The sequence below is a fragment of the Rhipicephalus microplus genome, chromosome 6, assembly GCF_043290135.1.
Source record: "Rhipicephalus microplus isolate Deutch F79 chromosome 6, USDA_Rmic, whole genome shotgun sequence".
NCBI classification, from domain to species: Eukaryota; Metazoa; Arthropoda; class Arachnida; order Ixodida; family Ixodidae; genus Rhipicephalus; species Rhipicephalus microplus.
Genome location: NC_134705.1, coordinates 194,954,944 through 194,981,920, shown reverse-complemented (window position 1 = coordinate 194,981,920; position 26,977 = coordinate 194,954,944). Strand labels below are relative to the sequence as shown.

The 26,977-nt window shown below is 48.9% G+C and overlaps 2 protein-coding genes across 6 annotated transcripts in view; one reads left to right on the top strand and one right to left on the bottom strand.

Moving 5' to 3' along the window:
- The window catches only part of LOC119166808 (cysteine-rich motor neuron 1 protein), a 202,389-nt gene extending 175,691 nt beyond the window's left edge, over nt 1–26,698 (bottom strand). For both annotated transcript variants that reach the window (XM_037418171.2, XM_037418172.2), the window contains exon 1: nt 25,601–26,698. In XM_037418171.2, the coding sequence (XP_037274068.2) occupies nt 25,601–26,075 (475 nt within the window). In that variant the 5' untranslated portion in view covers nt 26,076–26,698. The remainder of the gene's footprint in view (nt 1–25,600) is intronic.
- Nucleotides 1–26,977, top strand: part of LOC119167875 (uncharacterized) — a 596,496-nt gene that overhangs the window by 142,019 nt on the left and 427,500 nt on the right. The window lies entirely within an intron of this gene.

Genomic DNA, 26,977 nt, shown 5'->3' with positions numbered 1-26,977 from the left:
ATTATATTCGCCCTTCCTTCCGCCGCTGCGTGGACGATTAGTCGTTGGACGATCGGCTATTTCGTTGGAGTTTTCTGTTCTTACTCAAAAAAGGTGCATTCGAACTTTTTTATTTTATTTTGTTTACGTACGTGGTTGGTTTCAGGGAAGCTTTCAGTAAGTGGTTTGGGAGGCTGGTGGGGTTCGCTGAAACTCATCTAACCCAGTGCTGCGGAGCACAAAACAAAGCTTAGCCGAGGGTCATGGGAAGGCACGGAGGTAGCGCAGCAAAATGAAAATAGAGGATCCTTTTCCCGATGCAAAAGCCATTGCGGCAACCCTTTCCTTCACCACCATCCCCACTTCCAGTCGTACATTACAACCTCGCCCCTCCCCCCTTCCAGGCGGTTTTACGGAAAAAAACATTGACAACCTTTCCAGGGGGCGCCAACCCGAGGACTCGGCTTGGCGCCCCCTCCCTAGTGGCGCCCGGGGCACTTGTACCCCCTTGCCCCCCCCTAGTTACGCCACTGGGGGGGGGGGATATACCTTGAGTACACCTCCTCCTTGCAGAAAACGCATCCTTGGGGGGGGGGGATATACCTTGAGTACACCTCCTCCTTGCAGAAGCTGTCGTGCGCGTAGCTGCGAGTATCTTGCGCGTGCTTTTGTGTGTTTCTGCGCGTGTCCCGCTACTGAGCTTGTCAAGGACGCGGTCATTCGACAATTCTGGGTCACGTGGCGGGCCCCGTTTCGGTGCTATAGGGGAAATGCAAAAGATCTTCGTACTTTAACCAAGGTCTGAGTAAGACAACAACAAGCGCGCCGTCATTGTCTACGTTGCGCGCTTGTATATTTCAACTAATACGTGAATCACCGATTCGCCCAACCGGCCCTTTTGACAAATATTCGCACGTTTATACATTTGCGTGCGCGAGAACCTTAGATAGTCGAACATAAACTCCGATCTCGCCACTATACGGTGGGTTTGATAGCAATGGTAATTGTTTGTGTGTTACGTCCCAAAAGCACGGTATGATTATGCGAGACGCTGTATAGTAGAGGGATCCTGACATTTCGACCGCCCCGACGCGGTGGCCAAGGTATACTCGGCTGCTGGCCCGCAGGTCGCGGGATCGAATCCCGGCTGCGGCGGCTGCATTTTCGATGGAGGCGAAAACGTTGTAGGCCCGTGTGCTCAGATTTGGGTGCACGTTACGGAACCCACGGTGGTCAAGATTTCCGCAACCCTCCATTACGGCGTCTCTCATAAGCATACGGTGGTTTCGGGACGTTAAATCCCACATATCAGTCAATCATTTCGACCATTCGCGTTATATAACGTCCGGCTGCATCTGTGTGAATCGACCTCTATAGCATTGCAGATTCATCGAAATGCGGCCGCCACCACCAGGATTCGATCCCGCGACCTTGGGTTCAGCATGGCCGAGCTGCATAACCGCTAAACCACATCGGCAGGCCTGCGTCATAATAGTACATAGCGTATAGGTTTAACCACCCAAAATCGGAGCAGTTTATAAAATATATGGGTTTTTACGTGCCGAAACCTCAACACGATTATGCGAGACGCCGTAGGAGAGAGCTCTGAAAATGTCGACCTACCGGTGTTCTTTGAAGTGCAGTGACATATGGCACACAGAACACGGGCGATTTTCTTCCAGGCTGAACTTCGACCCCGCGGCTTTTGGGCCAGCAGCCGAGAACAGTAACTGTCCCAAAGTATAGCGGACTAAAAACCCCCAACAGCTGTTGTTGGATGAGAGCGATTCAGTTTCCTGGCTGTCTTATATCCATCCTACTTGGAATCTCCATTCCATTCCAAATAATTTCACATGCTCCCGTATAGATTCTTGGGCAAAATATATGTAGCATATACTATATTGCGAATACAAGGAAAATATATGCATTTCATAACAAAACATACGTAATTGTGTGAATGGCACACGAAACATTACGGTAGCCGCTTTAATGAGGGCGTTACTGAATTTACCGGTTTTTCCACCGGAGGTCGATAACAGCACACTCGGCGGCTGAACAAACGTAGTTAATTTCTGTAGGCTGTATAGTATACACGCCACCTTTTTTGTTCCACATTTAGGAAGCTTGACTTTGCAATAACAATTTGTCAGACCGGTGCATCAACTGAAGTACGTCCGCCTATATCTTTTTTCTCTTTTTTTATTCTTTGCTGTCGCCGTTTGCTGTACCTTTCCATACTTCTATTTTATTTCCGTTGACAACTTCCTCGCCCTGTTGCACGGACGTCATGATGGATGGTTTCTCTTCGCTACGCCGCGACAGCGTATGCAACTGCAGTTCGTCGTGGATAACGAGATGCTCGTCTCGTTCGTGTCTCTTTTTTTTCTCTTATGTGCACTTTCGTTTTTGACTAAAAAAAATAATAAAAATCTGTCACCGGAATGAAAAATGTTACCGAATGTGTGGCGCCTGTCAGTGGGACAATGATACCCTTGTTTCGAGCAACCGGCGCCGCTTCCTGAAATGGGAAACGGCAGAAAAAAAAAAAAACGATACGTGCACCTGCCTCCACTTTTCTTTATGGACCATTAATAACGCGTCGTGTCTGTCGTATATCCATTTCCAGATTCTTTTTTTAATTTCGTAGAAATAATTGAAAGTCGTGTAAGTCGATCGGCCTTTCGGTGCTCCATTATTGCGCGTATTCAATGAAAACGCGCTTGTCTGGCTTCTTTTTTTTTGTTTTAAGAGCGAAACTGTATATGGGTTTGTTCCGGGGCTCACGTGGCGTAGAACAACAACAACAAAAAAAGAACTTCCGATGAACTCAATAACTCGCCTAATTCAGCGTTCTCGCCCCCCCCCCTCCCCATCCAAGAATAACTAAAGGACCGAGTAAAAGTCGGCATTAAGGAGTACGATTTCGCTAAAGAGGATGCTTAAGTAGGCGAGGCGGTACGACACGGCAGAAACAAATAGCATAATAAAAGACAAAGTGCACACACACACACACACACACACACACACACACACACACACACACACACACACACACACACACACACACACACACACACACACACACACACACACACACACACACACACACACACACACACACAAACTATGACCCAAACTACAAGCGCTGACTTACAACAAAATTTACTCAACACCGCGCAATATATATTTGCGCTGTCCCAGGCGTAAGAAAGAAGGAACAATGATAAATACAGTGACAAACAACGAAGGAGGTAGACAATTTCCCCTCGAGGGAAAGATAATTTGAATAATAATAATAAACTTTATGCCGTTTTTCACGCTTTCGGGGCTTTCTTTTATAAACGACATGATTTCATGTTGAGGCTACCGTAGACGAGATAACATGCGGTTCACGCAGTAAAAAACACCGGGATCTTTATTCGTCCAGTGTAGTCAGTAATTATAATATTTGAATTCTGTATAGCAGTATTCAGTATCGGTAGTGTGCACTGACGTCATTGCGATCCTCATTTTCTTGTACAGAAAGCACAGCGAAAGGCGCCCTTTCTTATCTTGATCTCCTTATCTCCAAAACAGTGTAGCTGCTGCAGTTCTACGACCAAAAATTCCTGTTCCTAGTGCGTACTTCACTTAGTGTTGATTGATTGATATGTGGAGTTTAACGTCCCAAAACCACCATATGATTATGAGAGACGCCGTAGTTGAGGGGTCCGGAAATTTCGACCACCTGGGGTTCTTTAACGTGCACCCAAATCTGAGCACACGAGCCTACAACATTTCCGCCTCCATCGGAAATGAAGCAGCCGCAGCCGGGATTCGATCCCGCGACCTGCGGGTCAGCAGCCGAGTACCTTAGCCACTAGACCACCGCGCCGGCGCCAACCACTTAGTGTATAAAATCTTTTCGAACTTTCTATGCACCCAATACGGGTGCAGTAGCGTGTGTGCCTTCTGTAGTGGGTGGCTGGCTTCGATACCACTGTTTGAAGTGAGATCGGGTTGCCCTAGAACGCGCAGTCGCCAAGCGATATTCAATAAAGAAGAGGAACAATGTATACACGATGGGGAGGGGGCGGGGCAGCTAACGAAGCGATGGAACATTATTGAATGCGGCGATATCCACTTACGTATACGTGTGGGTACAAGCCTACATGAAGCTTTGGGTTTTAGACACAAACGTGGAAAGCTAAACACGTCCGCGATGGAAGCAAGTAAGAGACGGTTAGAGGTTTTGTGGCAGAAAAGTAGGGAGAGACAAAAGACTGAAATAGTAGGAAAATGAGGTTATTCTGCTTGAAGAGGCAGTAAGTTGAAACCCAAATTTACATTTTTCTTTGTAATAATTAGATCGGTTTGATCAAGGTAGATAAGGCATTAGCACTACATGAAAAGAAAGTTTTCTTTTCATTTTTTTGCGAGCCTGGTGGCACACATGTCACCGTCCTGTTATAAAGGGAACGCTCATAGCATCCATCCATCCATAGGTGGGCTTTGCAGCCGTTTCGAATTGGGTTCGATAGTGGTCTTACTAATCGATAATAATTACACATATTAATTCGCCCCTCACCTGCATCATTAGTACCGAATCGTTACTAAGGGTTATAAAACTACGCGTTGACACAAAGAACGTAGCATGTGAAAAATTGGTGCCACTGCTCTGATAATACAAATACAGAAGAATTAGCAGTGGCACGACAGAAATAAAGGTGAAGAATGTTATTTTGCAGTCTGATCACATATATCGGTAAGCCAATTCCATTCACTAATGGGTGTTGGAAAACATGAATACTTCAAATAGTTCAGTGCAAGCAAAACATGGGGTTAAGGTGTTGGCTCTGTAATGTTGGGTGTGCCTGCAAATTAGGGGTGTCAAATACGGGGATGCATCTACAGCTAGTTTTCTTTTTTTTTTTGTTCCATAGCTGATGAAGAAATTGTAATCTAACATCTTTCGCTTCGTGCCTGCAATAAGGAAATGTTATTTGCTTGCATTACATCTCAGTACGAGTCTAAAGAGCCAAATTTATGTAGAAGCCGTCAATGAATTTGTATGCGTTCGCGTGCACGACTGAACGTACTGTCTCCGTCGGCTCCGCAAGGGGCTTCTGCAGACCTCACACACCTCGTTTAGATATTCTTTTCCTTCTCAGACACGCGCGGCGTACAACACGAACAAGTGTGAACTGGAAGTCCTCGCAGAAGTTTTATAAAGAGCCGCTGTGCTGACCACGCGAGCAACAAACTCGTTTGAGAGCGTGACTATTGCGCGTCGCAGTCGTTTAAATATAGCACCTCGTGAAACGCGGTTGTTGTCGCCTCCACTGGGGCTCTGGGCTACAGCTAAGGCTGGCTATAGCGTCGCGACCTACGTACGCCTTGCACCGCTGGCGACTAGACGGTTTGCACAACGCCGAGCTTTGCACGGTGGTGGCACGCCGTGTAATATATATCTACATCCGCACACGCGAAAAGGTCTTTGGCGCGACTCTGTTTGCTTATATAGTCCGCTTAGTCAACGTCTGTGTAATACCATTGCGTGATCGCGGTACACTGCAGTGTCGGTGTGTATACAGTGTGCGTATGATCTTATATAGTAACACGGCGCGCCCACGCTACCCAGCGTGCGAAGGCCGCGTGCTGGCGTGACTAGTAAATCGTACGCATACTATAAACGGCCAACGTGCGAGCGACAGCGACCCGTCATCATAGCTGCATTCGTGCCTGCGGTTTAGCTGTGTGACGTCATCCTCGGTGTCGGTGTTTGAGTCAGGCTTTATATAAGAGGAAAAACTTTGTGAAACCAGCGCAGTATTTAAAAAACTGCTCCAGAGAGACGTGATCACCTTTGGCATTTTAGTGAACTTTCATGTTCTGTGTGGACATTTCAATATCGTGATAACTTGTGTTCTTCCAAATTCCGTGTGGTGTGGAAACATTTATCTATTGAAAAAAAAAATTAAATTCAGTGCGTAAGCGTTGTGCTATGTACATGTGTATAGCCTTAATTGTGTTTGTTACGTAATATGCGATGACGAATGTGGTGCAAGAGGAGTACCCGGCGCCGCGCATTGGCACCAACCTTTCCTTATACATATTTATTTAAAAAAAAACAACGAAAGTTAGATACACACAAGTAGTAGCGTAGCTAGGTTGTTTGTTTGGGGGGGGTGGGGTGGGGAGGGGTTTAACCACTATTTATGCATGTTCGTTCGTGCGTTTTGTAGGTGTGGGTCACCATGATTTTTTTTTCCACCGTGACATACAGAGCGAGATGTGACCATTTCAAAAAGCGCACCCCCCCCCCCCCCCGCCGTGCAATGAAAATGGTGCCCCCCCCCCCCACCCTATGAAAAAAAAAGTAAATTTTGCATACGCCCCTGGTGTGCGCGTATATATCCGTGTGCAAAGTTTTAAAAATATCTTCGTTCGGGGGGGGGGGGGGGGGCGTGGGCGGGGGTTGAACCTTCCAACACCTCCTGGCTACACCACTGCAGAAAGTGGCTATGACAAGGTCGCACTCGCTGTTCACAAGTGTTCAGAAGGAGCGAAAGAAAGAAGGCAAGAAGGAAAGGAAATACTTGTCGCTCGAAGAAGAATGGAAAGCTGGTCGACGATAACAGCTGTAAGCGAGCTTTTATGACTCACTCGGCAGGACCGCGCGGATACGTAGTATTATTGCGCGCCGCGGAGCGTGAAAAAAAAAAAAAGAAACGGCTGCGCTTCGCAGTCTCTGAATTGACGTGCGGCAATAAATACTTGGCATTTTATTCGCACCTTTTCTGCGGCGCTGTCGCGAGGCACGAGCCCTTGCAACGCCTGCGTCAGCTTTCCTCTGGCTCGTTTACGTCGCTTGCCCGCAGCGTATAGGCGAGATGCAGTGAATGGTTAGAGAGAAAAAAAAATAAAGAAAACTTACAGGAAGCACCGTATAAGCCTACTTGCTTGCATTCCACGCGAAAGCACGGCAGGTCTTAGCGTCAGCACTATTGCGACGTCCGTATCACGTGACACGGTATGGCAAGACGTCGTTTAATTCGTTGCGTGATTAGATGACCATGCAGTCGTCGCATGGACAGGTGAGCTTTTCTTACCGTCGGCCAATAGCGGCGGTCGCCCGACGGATGTCGGGTTTATCGGTTCTCGAAAGAAACGAAGGTATATAAGAGGAAAATAACGGCAGGGAGGTTAACCAGGCTATAGGCAGCCGGTTTGCTACCCTGCGCACGGGAGGGGGATGGTGTAGTTGAAAGATAGAGAGCAGAGAGGGAAGAGAGATAAACACAGCACATTCGGCAGCACACTCAGTCATAGTCCAGTCTTGTCTTTCGCGGTGTGTGACATAGCTGTTATACAGCCGCTTGTTCAAGTTCGTGTCGCGTAGGAATTTCAACAGAGCTTTTGTCGCCTTCTCTTGCAATGTCTTCTCTCGGGCACTTGACAGAATAGTGTGCACAGACATTTGGCTGTTGTCGATGCGCGCAAGAACGGATGCCAGTGACTGTCTCTCTAAATGTCATACAACGGACAGTCGCTCAGGATGTGGTGCAGCGTCTCTTCGCAATGACAGGCATCGCAGTATTCGTATAGTACACAACTGGCTCAGACTTTAATCTCGAGAAAGAGTAAGGGGTCTCTAAACTTCTGACCCCGACTCTCTCTCTCTCTCTCTCTCTCTCTCTCTCTCTCTCTGTGTGTGTGTGTGTGTGTGTGTGTGTGTGCGTGCGCGCGTGCGCGCGCGTGTGTGTGTGCGCGTGCGTGCGTGTGTGTGTGTGTGTGTGTGTGCGTGTGTGTGTGTGCGTGTGTGTGTGTGTGCGTGTGTGTGTGCGTGTGTGTGTGTTGACGCACGTATGTATACAATATGTGAGTGAAATGAAACCAGAACAGCGCCAAGTCTTCTCAACGGTATAGCGCACGCCGTCTGCACATATGCACAGCTCTGCACATGTGCGCAGAGCTGCTCAACGGGATGCGCGCGCCTGTCAGTGGTGATAACTGGTCGGCGCGCACTATACCATCTCGAAGGCTCGACGCTGTTCGCGTTACATTTGACGCTGATAGTACACATAGGTATACGTGTATCGTGGTGGTGATGGTAGTGGTTAGAAGATGAGAAAGGCAACCTAATTTCTGCAACCCGGTCGGGAGCACGGCGCAATGCCTTAAATCGTACGAAGGAACGTATTACAACGACTCTCCCCGTTTCGTTGCCGTCGTTGCTAGGCTGTATACGAACGCGTCGGAGCAACAGCGCGCGAGGAAACATCGAAAGTGACTGAGGGGATCGAGAGACGCTGTTTTCTGTCCGGAGCGACGCGAACAGGCGAGGAGTGATTTATCGCCCGGGAAAACAATGGATTTCTCTTTTTTTCTTTTGTTCTTATGCACGTGTGTGTCTTCGTACTATCGCCGCGTCCTCTCTTTCACACAATATGCCTCGGCTGCGTCCTTCAATATGCGAAGGAGAAGCAAGAATGTATAAATGACAAAACGAGCTGAGTCATAGCCTGAGCGAGACACACATCAGGCGTCTTCGCGTAGTACTGCAGCGCGCACGCTTTGACGTTCGTTTTCAGATGCGGCGGGGGCGTGTTGTTGTTCTGCGTGCTCGCCAATCTCGCGGTTCCGCGAGATGGATTGCGTAAAACCGAACACCGCAGCTTTGAAACAAACGGCTGCCTTCTTCCATGCTCGCCTCTTTTGATCGGGACGAAAAATTCCATTTGTCGACGGTGTTATTATTTATTCGCGCCCCAGTCTGTTTTGATCGGGACGAAAATTCCATTTGTCAACGGTGTTATCATTTATTCGCGCCTCGCTTCCTTTATTTATTGTACCATTGTTTTGTACGCGTTTGGGTGTATCTGTTAGGACGTAACGTAATAATGTTGTATGTTTCTTTTTTCATAAATAAGATGAAGGAAGCTGGGAGAAAAAGCTGAGAGGCAATTTGACCGGCTCCGCCCCCCTCCCTACACACCCAGCCGCAAAGAATGCACTTGGCACTTTTGAAGAGGACAGTGCTGCACATAACAGAGACCAAAAAGAAAGATATAGCGATGGGATAAATGATCTGGATAAGTGAACAGCAAGAAATTAAAATGGTGTGGAAACAAAACTATTGGCAAAACGCGTTTTGATTGAAAATATAATTTAAGAACATTGCAACAATTTTATTACAAAAAAGAAGGCTCGTAAATACAGAATCTATTGTTCAATTTGCTCAGCTGAAAAGACTGCAAAACGTGTTAGGTTTATGAAGAAAGAATTTGAAATATGATTGAAGGGCATCACACAATGCGTTGAAAACAATCAACATGCTATTGTGTTTTTTGTGCGCACTTTTTTATGGCGAAAGCCTAAAGTGGTTCATGGGAAATGGAATGTGAAATCTATTGTCTGTAGGTGTCCGCCGTCAGCACGGAAAGGTGGGGGGAGGGGGGGGGAGGCTATGAGCGGTATCACGTGACACTTCGATGACGTCGTCTCCTCTGCGGGAATGCGCGCGATTAAAAAATATAAAAATTAAAACGGTGCTCGGGTGGCTTTTGTGTGGACTTAGTTATTCAAGGCGCAACAAGATGACAACAAATAATATAAGTGTGTGTGTGTGTGTGTGTGTGTGTGTGCGTGCGCGTGCGTGCGTGCGTGCGTGCTTGCGCGCGCGTTTCAGAGCCATTACATTGTACGCGGTCTTGTCGTGCGAGACGGAACTCGAAAGACGGCGCCACGCCGCAACCACTGTAATGTGACATCGAAGTGAACCCCCCCCCCCCCCCCCCTGTGGTGAGCGCGGGTGCGCGCGACTGCGCGCTGGCGTCGAGAACAGGCAGAAGAGGGATAGCTGTGCAACTAACTGGAGAGGCGCCGTATTCTCGTCTTCCGAGCAGTTTCCTTTCCTTTACCCAAATAAACGTCGTTTTGTTGAAGTAACCGTTGTTTCTTTGCCAGTCTTTTCCCTCCAGTCTACCGAATCATCGTTCTTTCTGTATCTAACAATATGCAGAACGTCTGAGACTGATAGAGGACAATACCATCTCCACCTGTCACGCTTCTCTTTTCTTTCTTTTCTTCTTTCTTTCTTTCTTTTCATGGAGTTGACAAAGAAGTGCATTCCGTGTCAAGGACCGCCGGCCCGATTGAGGACACACACTGTACACACAAACGCGGACTGCCCGCGTCTTGCGCGTTTTCGGCGCTTTGTCCGCCCCCCTCTCTTTTCCACGTGCAGTCGCTGGCGGTCGTGTCGCGCGACGGTGGCACCGTTCTCATGCACGGGCGCTGTTAAACGAATCGCCATGTTTGGTGCAAAAGGGGCAAAAAAATTACACGCCTGGCTGTCTAGTAACTACACCACGCATATTGTAACGCGATGTCGTTTTGACGTCACTGGTTGTTATATGAGGGCAACTGGACAAACACACACGCATGCATTATCTCTCTCTCTCTCTCTCTCTCTCTCTCTCTATATATATATATATATATATATATATATATATATATATATATATATATATATATATATATATATATATATAGGGAGTTGCAGCGACACACATAATTAGAGACTGAATGACATCACATTAATGATAGGCGTAGCGCTGCAAAGAGACCGCCAGGCGATGTGGTAGTGTTAGCGGTGTTCGTATTCACATACGAAGGTCGTGGGAGCGAATCCCAGCCGCGGCAATCGCATACTGACAAAGGCGAAACGCCAGAGACCCGCGTGCTCCGATGCACCTTAAAGGGGTGGTGCCACCAAATTCTGAGGCTGTCCCACGCTTGTTGTGGATTTACTCTGTACACAAGAACTCTCCACACGAAGGGTCGGAGCCTACAAACACGTACAATATATTTTAATCCACTTCTAAAAGAGTACCCGAATGCTCACTCTCGCGATCTAGGCCCATCGCTTGCGCAGCAGCACCGGACGTTTCGGAATAGGAGAAGCAACGGCAGTTTCGAAAAGTTAATTAGAGCGCGAAAGCTTGACACGATCACTCACACACGCACACACCCATGCATCAAACACACAGCGCTCACTTCCAACTGATTTATTCATAGCTCGAAGGCTTGAATATATACAGGATACATTGTGCGCGCACACAACGTTGTGCGCGCACACAACGTTGTCGTGACGTCACACCAGGTCTGTAGTGACGTGAGTGACCTCCCTCGTCTCCGAAACAAGCGTACGCCCAACGTACCAGCAATGCATCGGTTGCTGTATTACTCGCAGGAGTTTCGATCGCTTCTTGGCTAAGTGCTACGCATCGAAACCTGCGAAGGCGTTCTGTTTTGCTGACGCTTGTGTGTGAGAGCAGACGAAATTCAGCACGATGCGCGTCACATCCTTGAGTGATCACGTGGCCAAGCCGCCTATGTATGGACGTCACTGCCCAACTGGGCGCCGCGAAACCCAAAATGGTCCACATAAGTAGAGCAATATTGAAATATTTAGCGGAAATACACGAATCTCGGTGCGTGCATCATGCTTCTTGGAGGGAGCTGAAAGAAACGCCTACAGCAGAGAACGCGCATGCCACAAATTTGGTGGCGCCACCCCTTTGAGAAACTCCACGAGATTGAAAATTTCCGGAGCCCTCCACATACGGCGTGCCTCGTAATCAATCGTTGTTTTGGGACGTAAAGCCTCGACAATTATAGCGATGTCGCGACTGTTGGTTACAATGTCATGATAGTTGAGTTTGTCAAACAGTTGGAAGAGAAGAAAACTTTAAGCACGCTTCCTTCTCACTTACGCTTCCTTCTCACTGATTGCGACTCACGCAATCACATTCTTCAGAGCCCAAGTACGCGCCCCTTCCAAGGCGAAGGCAACAGCGCGTTAACAGCGGCAGCTCGGTTCGTGGATGACCGGCGTTCTTCGGTATCCCTCTTGCCGCATTTCTGTTTCCTCCGGACCGATGATGTCATGCGTGACGTCATCGAGGCCGCGTGCCCCGCAAGCTTGCGGAAAGGGAAGGAAACAAGCGTAAACAAAGCGGGCGAAAGGGGGACGCCGCCGGCGACCGAGTGGAAAGGAGAAAAGAACCGCCGCGTCGGCGAAAAAAAAAATTGACATTCGCGCCACTCTCTCTCCCTCTTTCTCTGAAGATACGCGATGTCCGCGCAACAAGCAGGCGCATCAGAGCTTCTTGAAAATGCCGGTATTACTTCGCGAAGCGTGTAGGTTGCCAGGACATTTTGACGGTCTAAAGACTATCATGGCATAGTTTATTGATATGCTAATACCTAGCACCAGGAGTATCTCGAATGCGCAGTGGTCTTTGACAAAAAGAAAACGTGGTGCTACCGTAAGGTCTGCTGGGAGGTTACCGTATATGGCTGCTTGTTACAATAGCACATAGCATTGGTTAGTCATATAAGTTTCATGTTCGACTGCTCGAGTCGCGTACGGCGTCATATATGGCACGCAGGAGTCATATGGGTAATATACATGGCTGCTAGGAGCCATGTGGTCAACGTATGTGGCTAGAGATAGCAATAAACGGTGACATATATGGCAGCAAGGAGCCATATATAGTAACAATAGGCTGCAGACAGCACCACCTTCTTCTTCAAGAACCAGTTGATATTAAGCATTGTTAACGCTGACTGTCAGCATTGCCAGTATTGGAGTTTGCCTTCGGAGCATTCCTCAATATTAGAAAATATTCATTATCTAGACAATAGACAATGTCCAGCCTTATCAAGTTTCATTATGACCTAGTACTAAGCAATGCGCTGTGCGGTCTCTTCTTGTTGCATCCCTTTGTTGTCGCAGAGTTAAACTTATCCTGATTGTTCTTAATGTATAATCGGTGTCGCATGCCTTGTATCATCTAGTCGCATTACTATTTCCCTTGCTTTAATTACCCGCCCATTTTAATCCCTGCAAGTGAGTTTTTGAAACAGCTGTTGCTCACTTCATTCAATTGCCTGACTTTGTGGCATACTGTTATTGTTATTGAGTGTGGTGTGTGTGCGTATGTATGTATGTATGTATGTATGTATGTATGTATGTATGTATGTATGTATGTATGTATGTATGTATGTATGTATGTATGTATGTATGACAGCACCATATATGAAACCTTCACGGAGCGCATAGTAAAATTTGTCAAGAGAACCCAGTGCTTGTTGCTGAAGCTATTGGAATATCACAAGAATTTCCCAGAAGCTCTATTATATACATATCCGCGAGTGAATTTTCATGGCTTGTCTTGTTCGCTAGAAACAATTTTCCCCGCAGCTCACCACTCATTAAGTCATAGCAGGGTGCCTCCAAGAGATGGCGCCACGTCCCCGCGTAGCCTTGAGCTGCTGTATAGGACTCCTTCACGCTCTTTTCTGTATACGCCCCCTTCGGTCTCCTTCCTATCTATTTCTGTATGTGGCCTTCTTAGATCCATTTACTGTAACGGCTGTATATGTCTTCTTTAGACTCCTTTACTATATATTTCTGTATATGGTCCTTTTAGACTCGTTTACTGTGACACTGTATATGGCTCCTTCAGATGCCTTCACTGTATGTGACTCGCTTAGCCTCCTCTACTTTATACAGTCCAATACCGTTTATGTGGTTTTGCATACGGTTTTCAGCTTGATGTGTTTTTTTTTAAATTCCAGGCCAGGGTCGCTTTGTTTCACTTTTGTATGTTTAACACAACTTTTTGCGCAAAACTGGATAATACGACCGCGAAATTGGATCATGACTAATGTACTAAAAAATCTTTCGTTTATTCTTCTACTACTAGCTCCAACAGCGTTAAAACAACTAACAATCTGCACATTACGTGCCTTTTGTGGCGATAAGATCTCTGCCAGTCGCGGCCGCTGCGTCCGTTGATGAAACGAAAATGGTGCAACGCGAATTCACCAGCTATTTCGACGTTGCTCAGTAAAAGTTAGCTGCTGACAAAGTTGGCATATTTTGATTTTTTTTAGCCTAATAATGTTTATTTTCTTCTTTCCGCGATAAGCTTATCAACTATAATCCACTGTATAGCTGTCTGTTTTTTTAGACTCTCATTGTATTGGCTGTATACTCTTTCGACTCCGTTGCCGTGTGTGGCTCCTTAGGGCCTTTACCCTTGATGGCTGTCTCCTTTGCACATGTTTACTGTGACGTCTGTATACGGCTCCTTTCCTGCAGACAGCTGCTTTAGATTCCTTCACATAACTGTCTTGCTTTAGGCTCATTTGCTGTAATGACTGTATTGGATCTTGTAGACCCCCTTACTCTACATTGCTGCCTTAATCTAAGCTCGCGTACTGTGATGGCTGTATATGGCTCCTTTAGGAGCACTTAGATTCCGTATATGGCTTATATGGCTGTATGCGGCTTATTTAGAGTATACTTGAATACATATAGCTCCTTTAGTTTCTCTTAGACTAAATGGCTACTAAGGGAGCTTCTTTACTCTCCGAGAATAAATGGCTACTGAAGGAGCCACGTGTAGTCATTCCAGTGTAACCATGTCCGGGGAACGAATACGAAAAAAAGAAACGCAGCATTCATTTAGCGCAGACCCCAAACGTCTTTTCAATTAGTAAACGTTTCTCTTTAAACGCGTTCATTAATAATTCCTAAAGGGCGCCCCGCCGCGGTGGTCTAGTGGCTAAGGTACTCGGTTGCTCACCCGCAGGTCGCGAGATCGAATCCCGGCTGCGGCAGCTGCATTTCCGATGGAAGCGGAAATTTTGTAGGCCCGAGTGCTCAGATTTGGGTGCACTTAAAGAACCCCAGGTGGTCGTCGAAATTTCCGGAGCCCTCCACTACGGCCTCTCTCATAATCATATCGTGGTCTTGGTACGTTAAACCCCACAAATCAATCATCAATGAATTCCTAAAGGGCATTGTTTTATTCAAACCGAAGACGTCCGTTCAACGGTATTTACGCACGGCGCTCTGCGGCATGTGTCTGACGTTGGAAAAATCGTAAGAAACAGGAGGCTCGGGCCCTGACGACTTTCCTGCGAAGTCGCTACTGCGTATGGAGTGTACCACATCTATACGGTGAACGGCGGTTCATCAGTATTAAGGCTGGAACGACTAGAACGTTTCTTTCACTTCACGAGGGAAATTTTCGTTAGAAGACGCAACGGCTCCACTAGACGATTCCTCTTTATATTGCTGCATAAACCAACTATTCCACTGTAATTACTGCATATCTTGGCTATTTTTGACTCGTTTACTGTACGTGGATGCTTAAGTACTTAACTGTATTGGCTGCATATATGGCTCACTTAGGTTACTTTTCTGTATATGGGTCTTTTAGACTCCTTCGTTGTAAATGGCCGTTTAGACTACTTTAATATCTCCTGCAGACCATTTACTGCGTAAATGGATGCTTAGAGACTACTTCGATGAATGTATATACTGGCTCCTTTAGACTACGTCACAGTATATAGCTATTCTAGACTCATTTACTGCTATCAATCAATCAATCAATCAATCAATTATTTTCAACTTCAGAAAGTAGAGGGCATGGGAAGAAAAAGCTGTTGTGAGCTTCACTAGGCTTCCCAACCGATTGCAGTTCAGCATGCAGTGATGGTACACAGAAAGTGGCGTACATAAGTATAAACATACAGAAAGCATACTTTATTTTACACGCAATAGAAAAAACATTAAAGTTCAAAGCTGACATTTTAGACATCAGCTCACCAAAAAAAGCATGAAGTGCAGACTTGCAACAATAAATGTCAAAATAATTTTGCCGATAACAGGTTTAACACAGAGGGCAACGTTGTTCTTGGCATCTGGGCCCCGTAATTTGTGCGCGGTGTTCTTGTTTCGGCTGCTAAGAACAATTTACCATAACGGCTGTATATATGGCTCCTTCGGGACACATTTACTGTATGTGGCGCTTTTACACTCCTTCATTGTAAGCGACTTTTTGAGACTCCTTACTGTTGTGTCGACAAACACAATAATAATTTTTTTTTTTTTCGAATTATGCACCTTTACAGCATGGTCAGAAAAACGTTGCCGATCGGCAGTCGAGGCCACGGAGCGGCTCCCGAGAGCACGCGAGTCAAACATTATAGCGCAGCACGCGGCCTGGAATTTCCCCATCAATCCTCGAAGTCAGCTAGCAATGGTCCCCTCCTCTTTCAACAAATGATCCCGGCATGTACCCAAACAAAAGTGCCATATGCCCAAATTCACGGGCAATGGCTGATTGGCGCGCATCAGAACAGCTACACCAGCTCGCCGGGCAGCGTTGAAGATAGTAAATGCTACATTCTAACTTTTAAGGGCGACACTCCTCAAGTCGAGACTTGTCCGTTGGCGTGCGCCGTATAGCCGTGAAGAAGGTGACGCTGATGACGATAATCATCACGGACTGGTTTGTACTGTACATGAAGTCTCGATATGCTCTACGATGTATTTCGTAGTAGTAGTAGTAGTAGTAGTAGTAGTAGTAGTAGTAGTAGTAGTAGTAAACAACTTTATTAAGGCAGCTGACGGTTTTCTAAGTGGCGAGTACTGTCAAGCCATGCCTGGTCGCCACCTCGTCAGCGTGTTTGGCGGCCCAGAGCTGGGCATCCAGGCTGGCTTGTGGTCGTGAGGATTCTCTCCTATAGGCCTCACTTAAGGGTGGCTGTCCTATACGAGGCCTGGTGAGGGAGGGTCCTTGCTGCGTCCCCAGATGATGTGGTCCGATGCGGCGGTCTGTGTCTTTCAAAGGATGCACGCAGATGTGAATAAGGCTGAGTACATGTGTCTCTGTAGGTGCAAGGAAGGGAATGAGTTGGTTTGAAGCCGCCGCCGCCAAGTGATTTGTTGAGATTTTTTTTAGCTTAAGGTGCGGGGGTGGTTCGGTTTGCCTTGATAACTTGTAGTACTGCGTGATGTCGTGAAAGGTGATCACTTGAAGCAGCCAATAACCACCACGGGAACGTGTACAGACCTTGATTTTGCCAACGTCAGGCTGGATTCGATACCGCAAAGCAGTAATAATGAAGGCAAAACGAAATTCGCAACTCAACACAACATAGCATTTATGACCGATAAGCACTGCATATAACTGTACACTGCTATGTTACTTGTTCACGTGCGTGATTTGCCGATGTCGCGGATTATTTCAAGTATTGCCGAACGATCCCGCTGATTCACCTACTCATCATCATTCACCGCGTCGATATTCCGTGTTTTTTTATTACTTTCTTTATTTATAACGATGATTTCTTGAAGACTACTCAACCTGGGATCACGGCCTGCGCTTCTGCTGAGCCCGGTGGAAAAAAGCAGAGGCAATGCACGGAGATATAATCGATTCATATTTTGTTTTATCTCTTTTAACGGCATCACTGGTCATGCGAGACGGAGGAGTAGCACGCGTTGCGGCTCCTTGAAGCGCAGCGAAGCGCGACGAATGGGCGCACTGCACCGCGTCTACGAGAAACACGATCCGCTTGCAGCGATGTAGCCCGCGAAACAGGCTCCTCCGCGTAGAAGACGCTGATTTGTAGCCCGTATACTTTCCTACCATTCACATTTTTCAAGGTCTGTACTTGAGAGTTTTACGAGCCTTCACTTGGGTAACCTGCGTAAGGACTCTCATTGCATACGGGATTCTTGAATAGAGATAGTATAGGCAGCCTTCTTTAGCAATATAATAACTGCTTGGATTTTGCCCGGACCAGGATATGATTAAGAGAGACGCCGTAGCGGTGAGCTCCCGCCTAAATTTTATCACCTGATGTTTTTGAACTTGGACCCACGCGTCTAAGCAAATAGGGACCCGACAGTGGACCAGAGGGCGCGAAGAAGCCTTTTAGGCCGCCTCAGCATTGTTGGTACCGACCGCCATGCATGGATACTAAGAAAATGGAACTCTCGCTGAACACATTGAGACGCCGAAGTGTAAGTGCCCTTTTTGGCACGCGTTCAAGGAACGCTTCCTGGGCGCTTACATAATCAGCCGTGACCTCCTGCACACTACTAAAAAAGAAAATATTATGCACGTGCAAGTCCGGTTTTGCTGCATCCACTCGCAAGGCTACGCATCGGAAGACTGTTTTGCTGCGCCTACTCGCTATAGGCTGTTTGTTCTAGCGTTACCATCAGATCTCGTAAACTGCATTGCCGGGTGCCTCATCACAGTATCCCCATCGAAACGTGGTCGCCGTGAGTGGCAATCGAGTAGGCCTCCTAGCAATCAAGCTTAGCAGCAGCTCGACACCTTACGCGTCAAACTGCCACGATGGATCCCTATGCCTGTCGGTATATGAGTGCGCAAGCCAGTGTGAGCAGGGGGCGGTGGACGCCTCCCACTCCCCTAGGCCCACACACACACCCCGGAGCCCTCCACTACGGCGTCTCTCATAATCATATAGTGGTTTTGGGACGTTAAACACCACATATCAATCATTAGGCCCACACACAAAAGGGGGGGGGGGCGCTGAGGCGAGCCTTCCCCCTACCTCTGATGAGGAACCCCCGCTCGCGCCTATGAGTATAAGCAGCGTTTGCCGTATTGCCATCGTTGGAGTCAAACAAATGTTAGATTAATACAAAAATAAGTGAGTTTATTCTCTGCATGTTCAGCCCACTTCGTGTGCACTTGTGTTCTCGTGTGTGCGTGTGTCCTTTTACCGTTCTTCGTCGCTCTTTATTTCTTTTTTTTTTGTGCGCACTGCACAGTTCCAAGTGTCAGCCATTTTGAAACATTTTATTGGGGATCAAGTGTGCTCTTGCTGTTTGTGCTGTTGTGGAAAAGTAACTTTCTATTATGAGTGCTATCGCGTGATTGTTCAGCGCGTGCTTGTCAGTGTGACAGATGCGCAACGAACGACCCAAAAGTTTCGAACAAGTATACGTACGACGGATATCTGTGGTAAAATTCACAGAGTCGCTTGTGCATCCACCTAAAACGACTTGAAGGCGAAAGTTATCTTCTTTTTCGTCTCAATCAACGTATAAAGAAACAAAAAAACGCGGGCCGTGGCTGCACGTGCCGCTGCCGAACGCCGCCATCGTTTTTTTTTTTCCCTCGAAGTGGCGCTCTGTCTGGTTTTCTTCGCTGCCAAGAAGATGATTGATTTGTGGGGTTTAACGTCCCAAAACCACCATATGATTATGAGAGACGCCGTAGTGGAGGGCTCCGGAAAATTTTGACCACCTGGGGTTCTTTAACGTGCGCCCAAATCTGAGCACACGGGCCTACAACATTTCCGCCTCCATCGGAAATGCAGCCGCCGCAGCCGGGATTCGAACCCGCGACCTGCGGGTCAGCAGCCGAGTACCTTAGCCACTAGACCACCACGGCGGGGCTCGCTGCCAAGAAGAGGGCTCCACAACGGCACCATGGATGTCGCGTTGCGTTGTATGATGTCACGCACAAGCTTGTGACGTCGTTGTCACTTCACCAAATCTCGTAACCTGTGACGTCATAGCGCGATTATTCTCTTTTGCACCATTCCTTCCGGGTGACGCCACCAAATCTTGCACTCAGTGAGATCGTAACGTGATTATTATCCTCTTTAGCACCACTCGTTCCGGGGATCGACGGTCTCCGCCGACGGTCGAAGTTCCCCTTTGATGAGGCACCGTTGGTTTCAGCCTTAACGTAGTCCTGAAAGTTACAACGTAGACCCACTGGCTCCGGGCTATACATGTTCACACAGGCGCGCGAACGAATCGTTCGGGACAGCTGACAGTTGGGTCAACGGCGCCCGGCCGAGCGAGCGGCGTTCCGCGCATTCCGGAACTCGACACCCCGACTCGGTGACGTCACGTGAGGGCCGCGCGGGAGGACGGATCATTAGGACCCCACGGCGAAACGTCGTCGCGCCGGGGGTGCGGAACAGAGGGCCCACATTCTTTTTCTCCTCGTCGGCGCGGTTTATTACGTAGCGCTCGACGACAGCCGGGTATGATGACGCTATAAGATAAGAAAACGCAAGCGGTAAGAAGCGAAGAGGATGAAGGAAGTGGCGAGAAGGATGAACGTGGCTTAGTATAGAGCACGTTCCGTATGTTGTCGATGTAGCCGTGTAGGCGCCAAGGAAATGTAAGTGTCCCGTGTGAACGATGGATACATGTATTTGTTGAAATACTTGGAACGGCAGACAGTTCAATTCTTTCGAATTCACAATAAAGACTCGCTCTCTAGATTTCGTGCCGACCGGTTGTGCCCCCGCGATCTCCGACGACAGCGCAGCTCTGGCCGACTGGGCTCGCCTCTACGCCATCTCCTGACGTCGCCACAAGAGCTCTCACCAAGTGGTGCCCCGTCCTCCGACTCTTGCGACCGTGTCCATCTTTCCTATCTCCTCTTTACTTCCGTCCTTTTCTGTCGTTCGCTGTCCCTGCGCCTCGTTCCCTCGTTACTCTCTCTCTATCTAGCTCTTTACCGTTTAATTCTACCCTTTTAATGCCTCCTTTACTTTACCCCTCGTGGGCTACCGTAGAGGTGTCCTCCTCCTCAGACACAGTTACGGGGCTCACTTTTCTCTTCTTTTCAATTAAACTCACTGACTCACACACAAATTCATAATATTAAATATTTGGTGCGTGCGCGCACACTGACACAACAGAAGATATTAGGGCGCCCACTGCCAACTGAAGGGTGTGCACTGCGGCGGAAAAGAAAGCAGGAGCAAGAAAATAAAACAAATGAATAAATAATAAATAAATACTGCGTATGGGCACGGTCCGTACGGTGTCAGAGTGTCATCTGAAACATAGTATAAATGCTTATGAAAAAAACAAAACAAAGAAAGCTTAGACTAACGAAGCTGCAACCTCCTCAATGAGTGATGATCGATGGCCGAACGACCGAAACGGAAAGTGACACTTTGCGAGTCCGGACGACCAGTCAGCGCATAGAGTGAACGCCTGCGCGTTCGGCACAGAACGTTTGAAACTATAAATCACAGCCTGCGAGCAACGAACGCCCGTACGTGAACGCTCAAATACGCCATGCTGAACGTCCGGACACCCGCGGATGATCGTTTACATGTTCTGTACTGAAGAGCCGCTAGGTTTTCACCGAACGTTTGAAATTGAAAGTCGAATTGCTTCGAGCTTGAACGCCTCAATGTTGACCGCCGACCACTAAAAACTGAACGCACGGGAGCGAAAACTCACCCGCCCTAGGCGGAACGCCAAATACAGAACTCGGACCCCCTACCCTAAAGGACGTTCATCTGTCTACTAACAGCGGCAGTCGGTGGGCACGTCATGGCACTGGACTGCTATAGGTGGACCTTTCTGCGATAGACCGTTAGTTCACGGTATACTCCTTGTATTCTTCAGTGAGAAACGTGATTGACTTGATTTGGTGCATTCGACGAGGCGGTTTGTGATGTCACTTCGGAACGGGGAAGACGCGCAACGAACCAGTGCTCCCTTTGTTCTTAGAGATTGACTTGGAAAGAACACCAAGGCTTAGCTTGTGATTCTGGGATGGTGCTGATTCAACGCCCGTACTATCCGTACACAGGACAAGATAGCGCTGGTCCTGTTCTTTAGAGCTTGACCTGTCCTCTGTTTCTAGCAGTTGTCCTATGTACCGGCGTTCTTTCCGTGTCGAATCCGCGCTGTCCAGTATATACAAGGTTACGCACCAACCAACCCAGCAGCGAACTTTGTGTGAAAGCATGCGGTGAACGAAACGAATCGATTGGGACTTTCGGGCGGCGGTCTTTCCATTTCTTTCCGTTCGCATTTTATCGCAGGCAAACTGCGACGTCCTCTCGTGACGGCCATATAAGGAGTCACTCGGGCCGTTCGCATATGCCTCTCGCTATCTCGGGACGCTGTTTCCCGCACCCTTCCCAGACGCGGCTATTGAACAGCGGTATGCCTCGTACGCGCGTACCTGTGCCTGCGAAAGAGAGAGAGAGAGGATATGGGAGACACTCGAACCGACACCCTCTAGAGAGGGTGATGCTCGAGCGCGCAAACAGTGCCGCCGCAATCTACGTGGGACAATAGCGGGTGAGGAGGTGTCGAGAGGAGGGGAGGGCAGCCCCAGCCGTCAGTCGACGTGGTGTAACCGTACACGGCGGCCTGCCGCAGAGCAAATACGGCGAAAGGAGGCTCAACGAGTAAACGGCCCCGCAGAAGGACGTGCGCACGCACCTGGTATACGCGCAAGGCGTAGCAACATTTTCGTTAAAAAAAAAAAAAAAACGGGAAATTCAGCCATACTCGATAAATGTTAGCGTCTGCGTGTTGTTCGATTGAGTGTACATATAAACTAGCACAATTAAGAAATTTCGGGGAAGTGTTCGAACGCCAACATATCCCCCCCCCCCCCCTCCCACTTTACTATAGGCAGCCATTCTGGACATTGTCGGATTACGCCATCTTCACAACGCTGATTAGTCCGAGCGGGCACTACGCAAATGCTCTCTGATTGGCTTAGAGTAGCGCCTGTAGTCCCCCCCTTTTTTTTTTAGTGGAGAGCGGGATCCTGGGCTGTTGCACGGGATTGCAAAAGCGGACGTCACCTAGAAGTGTGGCAGCTTGGGCTAGTTGGTATTGCAAGACGATATTTATAGCGCGAGAACAAAACGACGACGTGTTTTTCGTGTCCTTCTTGTCTCTGTGTCGTCGTTTTGTTCTCGCGCTATAACTATCGTCGGACGTCACCGCCTCAGCAGTGCATTTTTTGGGGGGGAGGTCACGCGTATTAGCAACAGCCCGTAGAATACTACGGCGGCGTACTCAGAGCATTCAATGAAAAGGTTGTGTACAAAAATCGACTTCGTCGTCCGCTTCTTAACGGAGAACATGACAACGATCTTCGAAGCTGAGTTTATACTCCGCCATACGAACCTCGAGTGTGGAGTTCAGTAAATGCTAATGAGATAATTTATTTTCCTGATTTCTGAAAAAAAAAAATATTAGTCGAGTAAGGCAACCCCGTAATGTAGAGCGGAAAAAGTGAACCGATGAAGGAGGCCCACGTTTCTACACTGTGCCAATGCTGGAGAATGTGTGAATAATAATAATAATAATAATAATAATAATAATAATAATAATAATAATAATAATAATAATAATAATAATAATAATAACGTTCCACCGATGAGGGCGAGATTGCGTGGAAGTCAAATGGAAAGATTCCGGACATCGATGGAAATAAATATAACAAAAGGTGAACCGATCTCGAAGGCGATCAAAACAGGTACCGATCGCGGGAGTGGTGTGATAATCAACCGGGCCGATCACGGAAGCAGCGGAAGAGTCAAGCATAGGCCGGTCCAGAAGTCGGACCGATCCGAGAGGCTTTCCTCAGACCAAACCGGGCCAATCGCGAGACCGATTACGAAACGGGACATTCAACCACGAGAGATGACAATGGTAAACTATGCCTATCCCGGGGAGGGTGCGATCGAAAGTGTAGAACGACACCGAAGACCGTGTAAAACAGTAAACCGCGGCCGAAGTTATTGACAGAAGGTGGGCCGAATGCGCTGTAGCTATAGGAGAAAGTGCAACAACGTATAAAACTTTCTACTGTGCTTCAGCAAAACTCTCTGGAGAGTTATAGCACCGGGTGGCCCTAGGCCTTGGGTCCCCGCTTTCTTCTGTTCACCAGCGAGACGCAAGAAGAGCACAATAGAACGTAAGAACTTGCTTGCACAAGCTGCTTACTACCCGGCACCAAGCCCCGCCGCGGTGGTCTAGTGGCTAAGGCACTCGGCTACTGACCCGCAAGTCGCGGGTTCGAATCCCGGCTGCGGTGGCTGCATTTCCGATGGAGGCGGGAATGTTGTAGGCCCGTGTGCTCAGATTTGGGTGCACGTTGTCAAAGAACCCCAGGTGGTCGAAATTTCCGCAGCCCTCCACTACGGCGTCTCTAATAAGCATATGGTGGTTTTGGGACGTTAAACCCCACATATCAATCAATTACCCGTCACCAAAACTGACACTCTTGTTAGAAGTGCGAAGGGCGCTAATGTGCAAGCAACACTTTCCGTGATTTACGCGGAGTGTGCGTATTGTATACGCTCGGGGCTTGATTGTCAAAGGCGAAACACTTGCAACATTCGCGAACACCCTCCTCCCTTTTGGATGAATGGCGCGGTCGGATATAATTGGCTGTGTCGCGCGTTGGCACGCGATTACAGGCAGTTCGTATACAGTGAAGTGCTCGCTACGAGAGAATCTCTCGTGGCAAACAACAGCTTCCCCCCCCCCCCCCCCCCCTCCACGATAAGGACAGACAGTCATATCTGTAAAGACAGGTTCTCTCGTCTTGTCCCAGACAGCTAAGTGTAACATTTTACGCAGATAGCCGTTCAAAGGTACGATAATGCTGCTACCGTGCGTGTAAAGAAAGAAAACTGTTCGAGAGTCCGCCGAGCGAACTATCTACCTGGATTTGCTTTATCGCTTGTAAGCGCGTCTGCTGTGGGTTTTACAATGTCTGCGTGTGGTACTTGTCGGCTGCTGCAAGGACGATCGCAAGCGCCGTTTGGAGCTGCTGCGCTGGCCAAGGGGTTGTCGTCTGCTTAGACAGACAGCCCTCTGGTACTCGTCTGCTTTGCCACGCGCGGTACAGAAACATGGTTACAGAGACCGGAATCGTATGCATTGCCAGTTGCTGTAAGCAGACATCGTATGCATTGCCAGTTGCTGTAAGCAGACACGGTTGAAGAAGTGACCGAATCGTTGGCACTGCACGCGTGATACGCAGACAGGGTTGAAAAAATGAGATCGAAATCGTCTGCTTTGTCACGAGCGGTGCACAGTTGCGGTTGAAGAAGAGACCGGGATCGTCTGCGTTGTCGGGCGCGGTACGCCATTATGGTTGAAGAGACGGAATCGGCTGTCTTGCCACGCGCGGTACGGTTGATGAAATGCCCGACACGCCTGCATTGCTGCGCGCGGTACGCCGGTGCGGTTGAAGAAATGACCGAATCGTCTACTTTGCCACGCGATGGAGGCGAAAGTGCTGTAGGCCCGTGTGCTCAGATTCGGGTGCACGTTAAAGAACCGCAGGAGGTCTAAATTTCCGGAGCCCTCCACTACGGCATCTCTCATAATCATGTGGTGGTTTTTGGGACGTTAAATCCCACATATCATCATCATCTGCTTTGCCACGCGCGGTACGAAGTTACGGTTGAAGAAGTGGCCGAATCGTCTGTTCTGCCGCGCACGGTCCGCAGACATGGTCGAAAAACTGCCCGAATCGTCTGCTTTGCAACGCACGTTACGCAGGCACCGTCCGTGGAAGCGATAACAGACACTAATTGTAACGAGGCTACTTTCTAACGTTTTCTGGATGTCAGCCGCACAAATGACAAACAGCTCGAATCTTCAACGCAATAGTTCTGCGTGTAGTACACAGCGATGTTTCGCTGCGAAGCGTCCGGGCGATTCGCATCACGCGCCGCCGTCTGTCAACGTGCTAAAGAAAAAAAAAAAAAAGAAAGAACGCGACGCGCCGGCAGGCAGTGCGCGCGTCCGAGAATGCAACGCAGCCCCCTCTCCTCCGAAGTAGCAGACACCAACGGCGCCGAGGAGGTAAGAAGACCCGTGTGACTAGAATAAACCCGATGACCATCGCGCAAGGCAAAGCAGAGAAAAACAGAGCCGAGAGAGAGCAGGCAGGCGGCGCGCCGCCAAGCCAGCCGTGCTCCTCCTCCTTACCGTGACAGGTGCCTTCCTCGTGGGGCTCGGCGATCCTGCCGACGGCGACGTCGGCGAGGCATTCGAGGGGCGCCGCGCACACACCGAGGCGCCGGATTCCGCCGCAAGGCAGGCCCGGCGAGCCGCGTACACACTCGCGACAGCAACCGCACCGATCCACGACTTGCTCGTCCAAGCACTTGACTCCGTGGTCGTACTCGTCGTCTGCCGCGCCGCTCTTCTTGTCGTCTGCTATGACGGCGGCAATCGCCGAGCACCACTTCTTCGTGTCGCACTGGTCATCCGGCGGGCACGACAACGACGGATCGTCGTGGTGTTGTTCACTGTGAAGCGAAGACGGCGCACTGTCACCGTCCGCGACCGTCGTAATAAACACCGACGACGCGATGAGAAGGGCGAACACGACGCGAGTCGACGGCAGCTGCGGAGTGGGGCCGCCGCCGCTCAGCTGTGCAGGCAGCCGCGTGAAGCGCATGTTTGTTGATGTGTCTCGGAGCACAAGAAGAAGGGCTGCGTCGTAAAACGAGAGAAGCAGGGACGCTCGCTCTTTCTGAGAGCGATCGGCGAAACAACTACGACTACTTCAAGCGGGACGCGTTTATTCCTCGTCACTCGGCACGGAAACGAAAGGCAGTCGCAACAACATCGGCGGCCCTCCGCCGCCACCGTTAAACACACCGACGACGTCCGCTAACACACTTCGCCTACACGCAACGGGCGGCGATTACTCCCGCCTCATTCGCGGTGTGTTGTCTGCGTTCCGCTTCCGTCTGCTTCAAGCAGACGGCGTACTCCCGCGTACGAAAGACGCACTACACCTTGACGGGGCGTCGATTGGTCGAGATCGGGATGTTACGTAGCGCTGGGAACGACCGTTGTAATGCGACAAGCACTGCCTGACGAGAGGAGGACGTGAAATAAGGAGCTTCGCAGGCCCGGTGAACTGCGCTGAGCTCCTTCCGAGCACAACACACACGAACACAGAGCCAGCCGCGTCTTCGCGGCGGACGATAGCAGACGACGGCGCGCGCGCGCACACGCCGCACGGCGGCACCACTGTAGGGAAACAGGAAACACAACTGGCGACCACTACGAGAGCAGCCGCTACTCTGATGCCCGCCTAGTGGCGGCCGCTGCGGTCGTGCGCTGCGGTGGCGCTCCAGTCGCGAAACTCCGCGTGGAGAGAGAGTATGAACGCAATTCTTTCTCCTCTCATTTTGTTCTCCCACACACACTCTACAAAGCCTTTCCCGCACCTACTTCCCACCTGTTTTGTGTTTGTTTTCAGAGAGAGCGCACCGCGCGCAGTAGCGCCTCTGGTGGTTGAACAGCGTTCAGAGCTTTTCGAAGGCGTTAGGGAGCTCACGAAAACAAAAT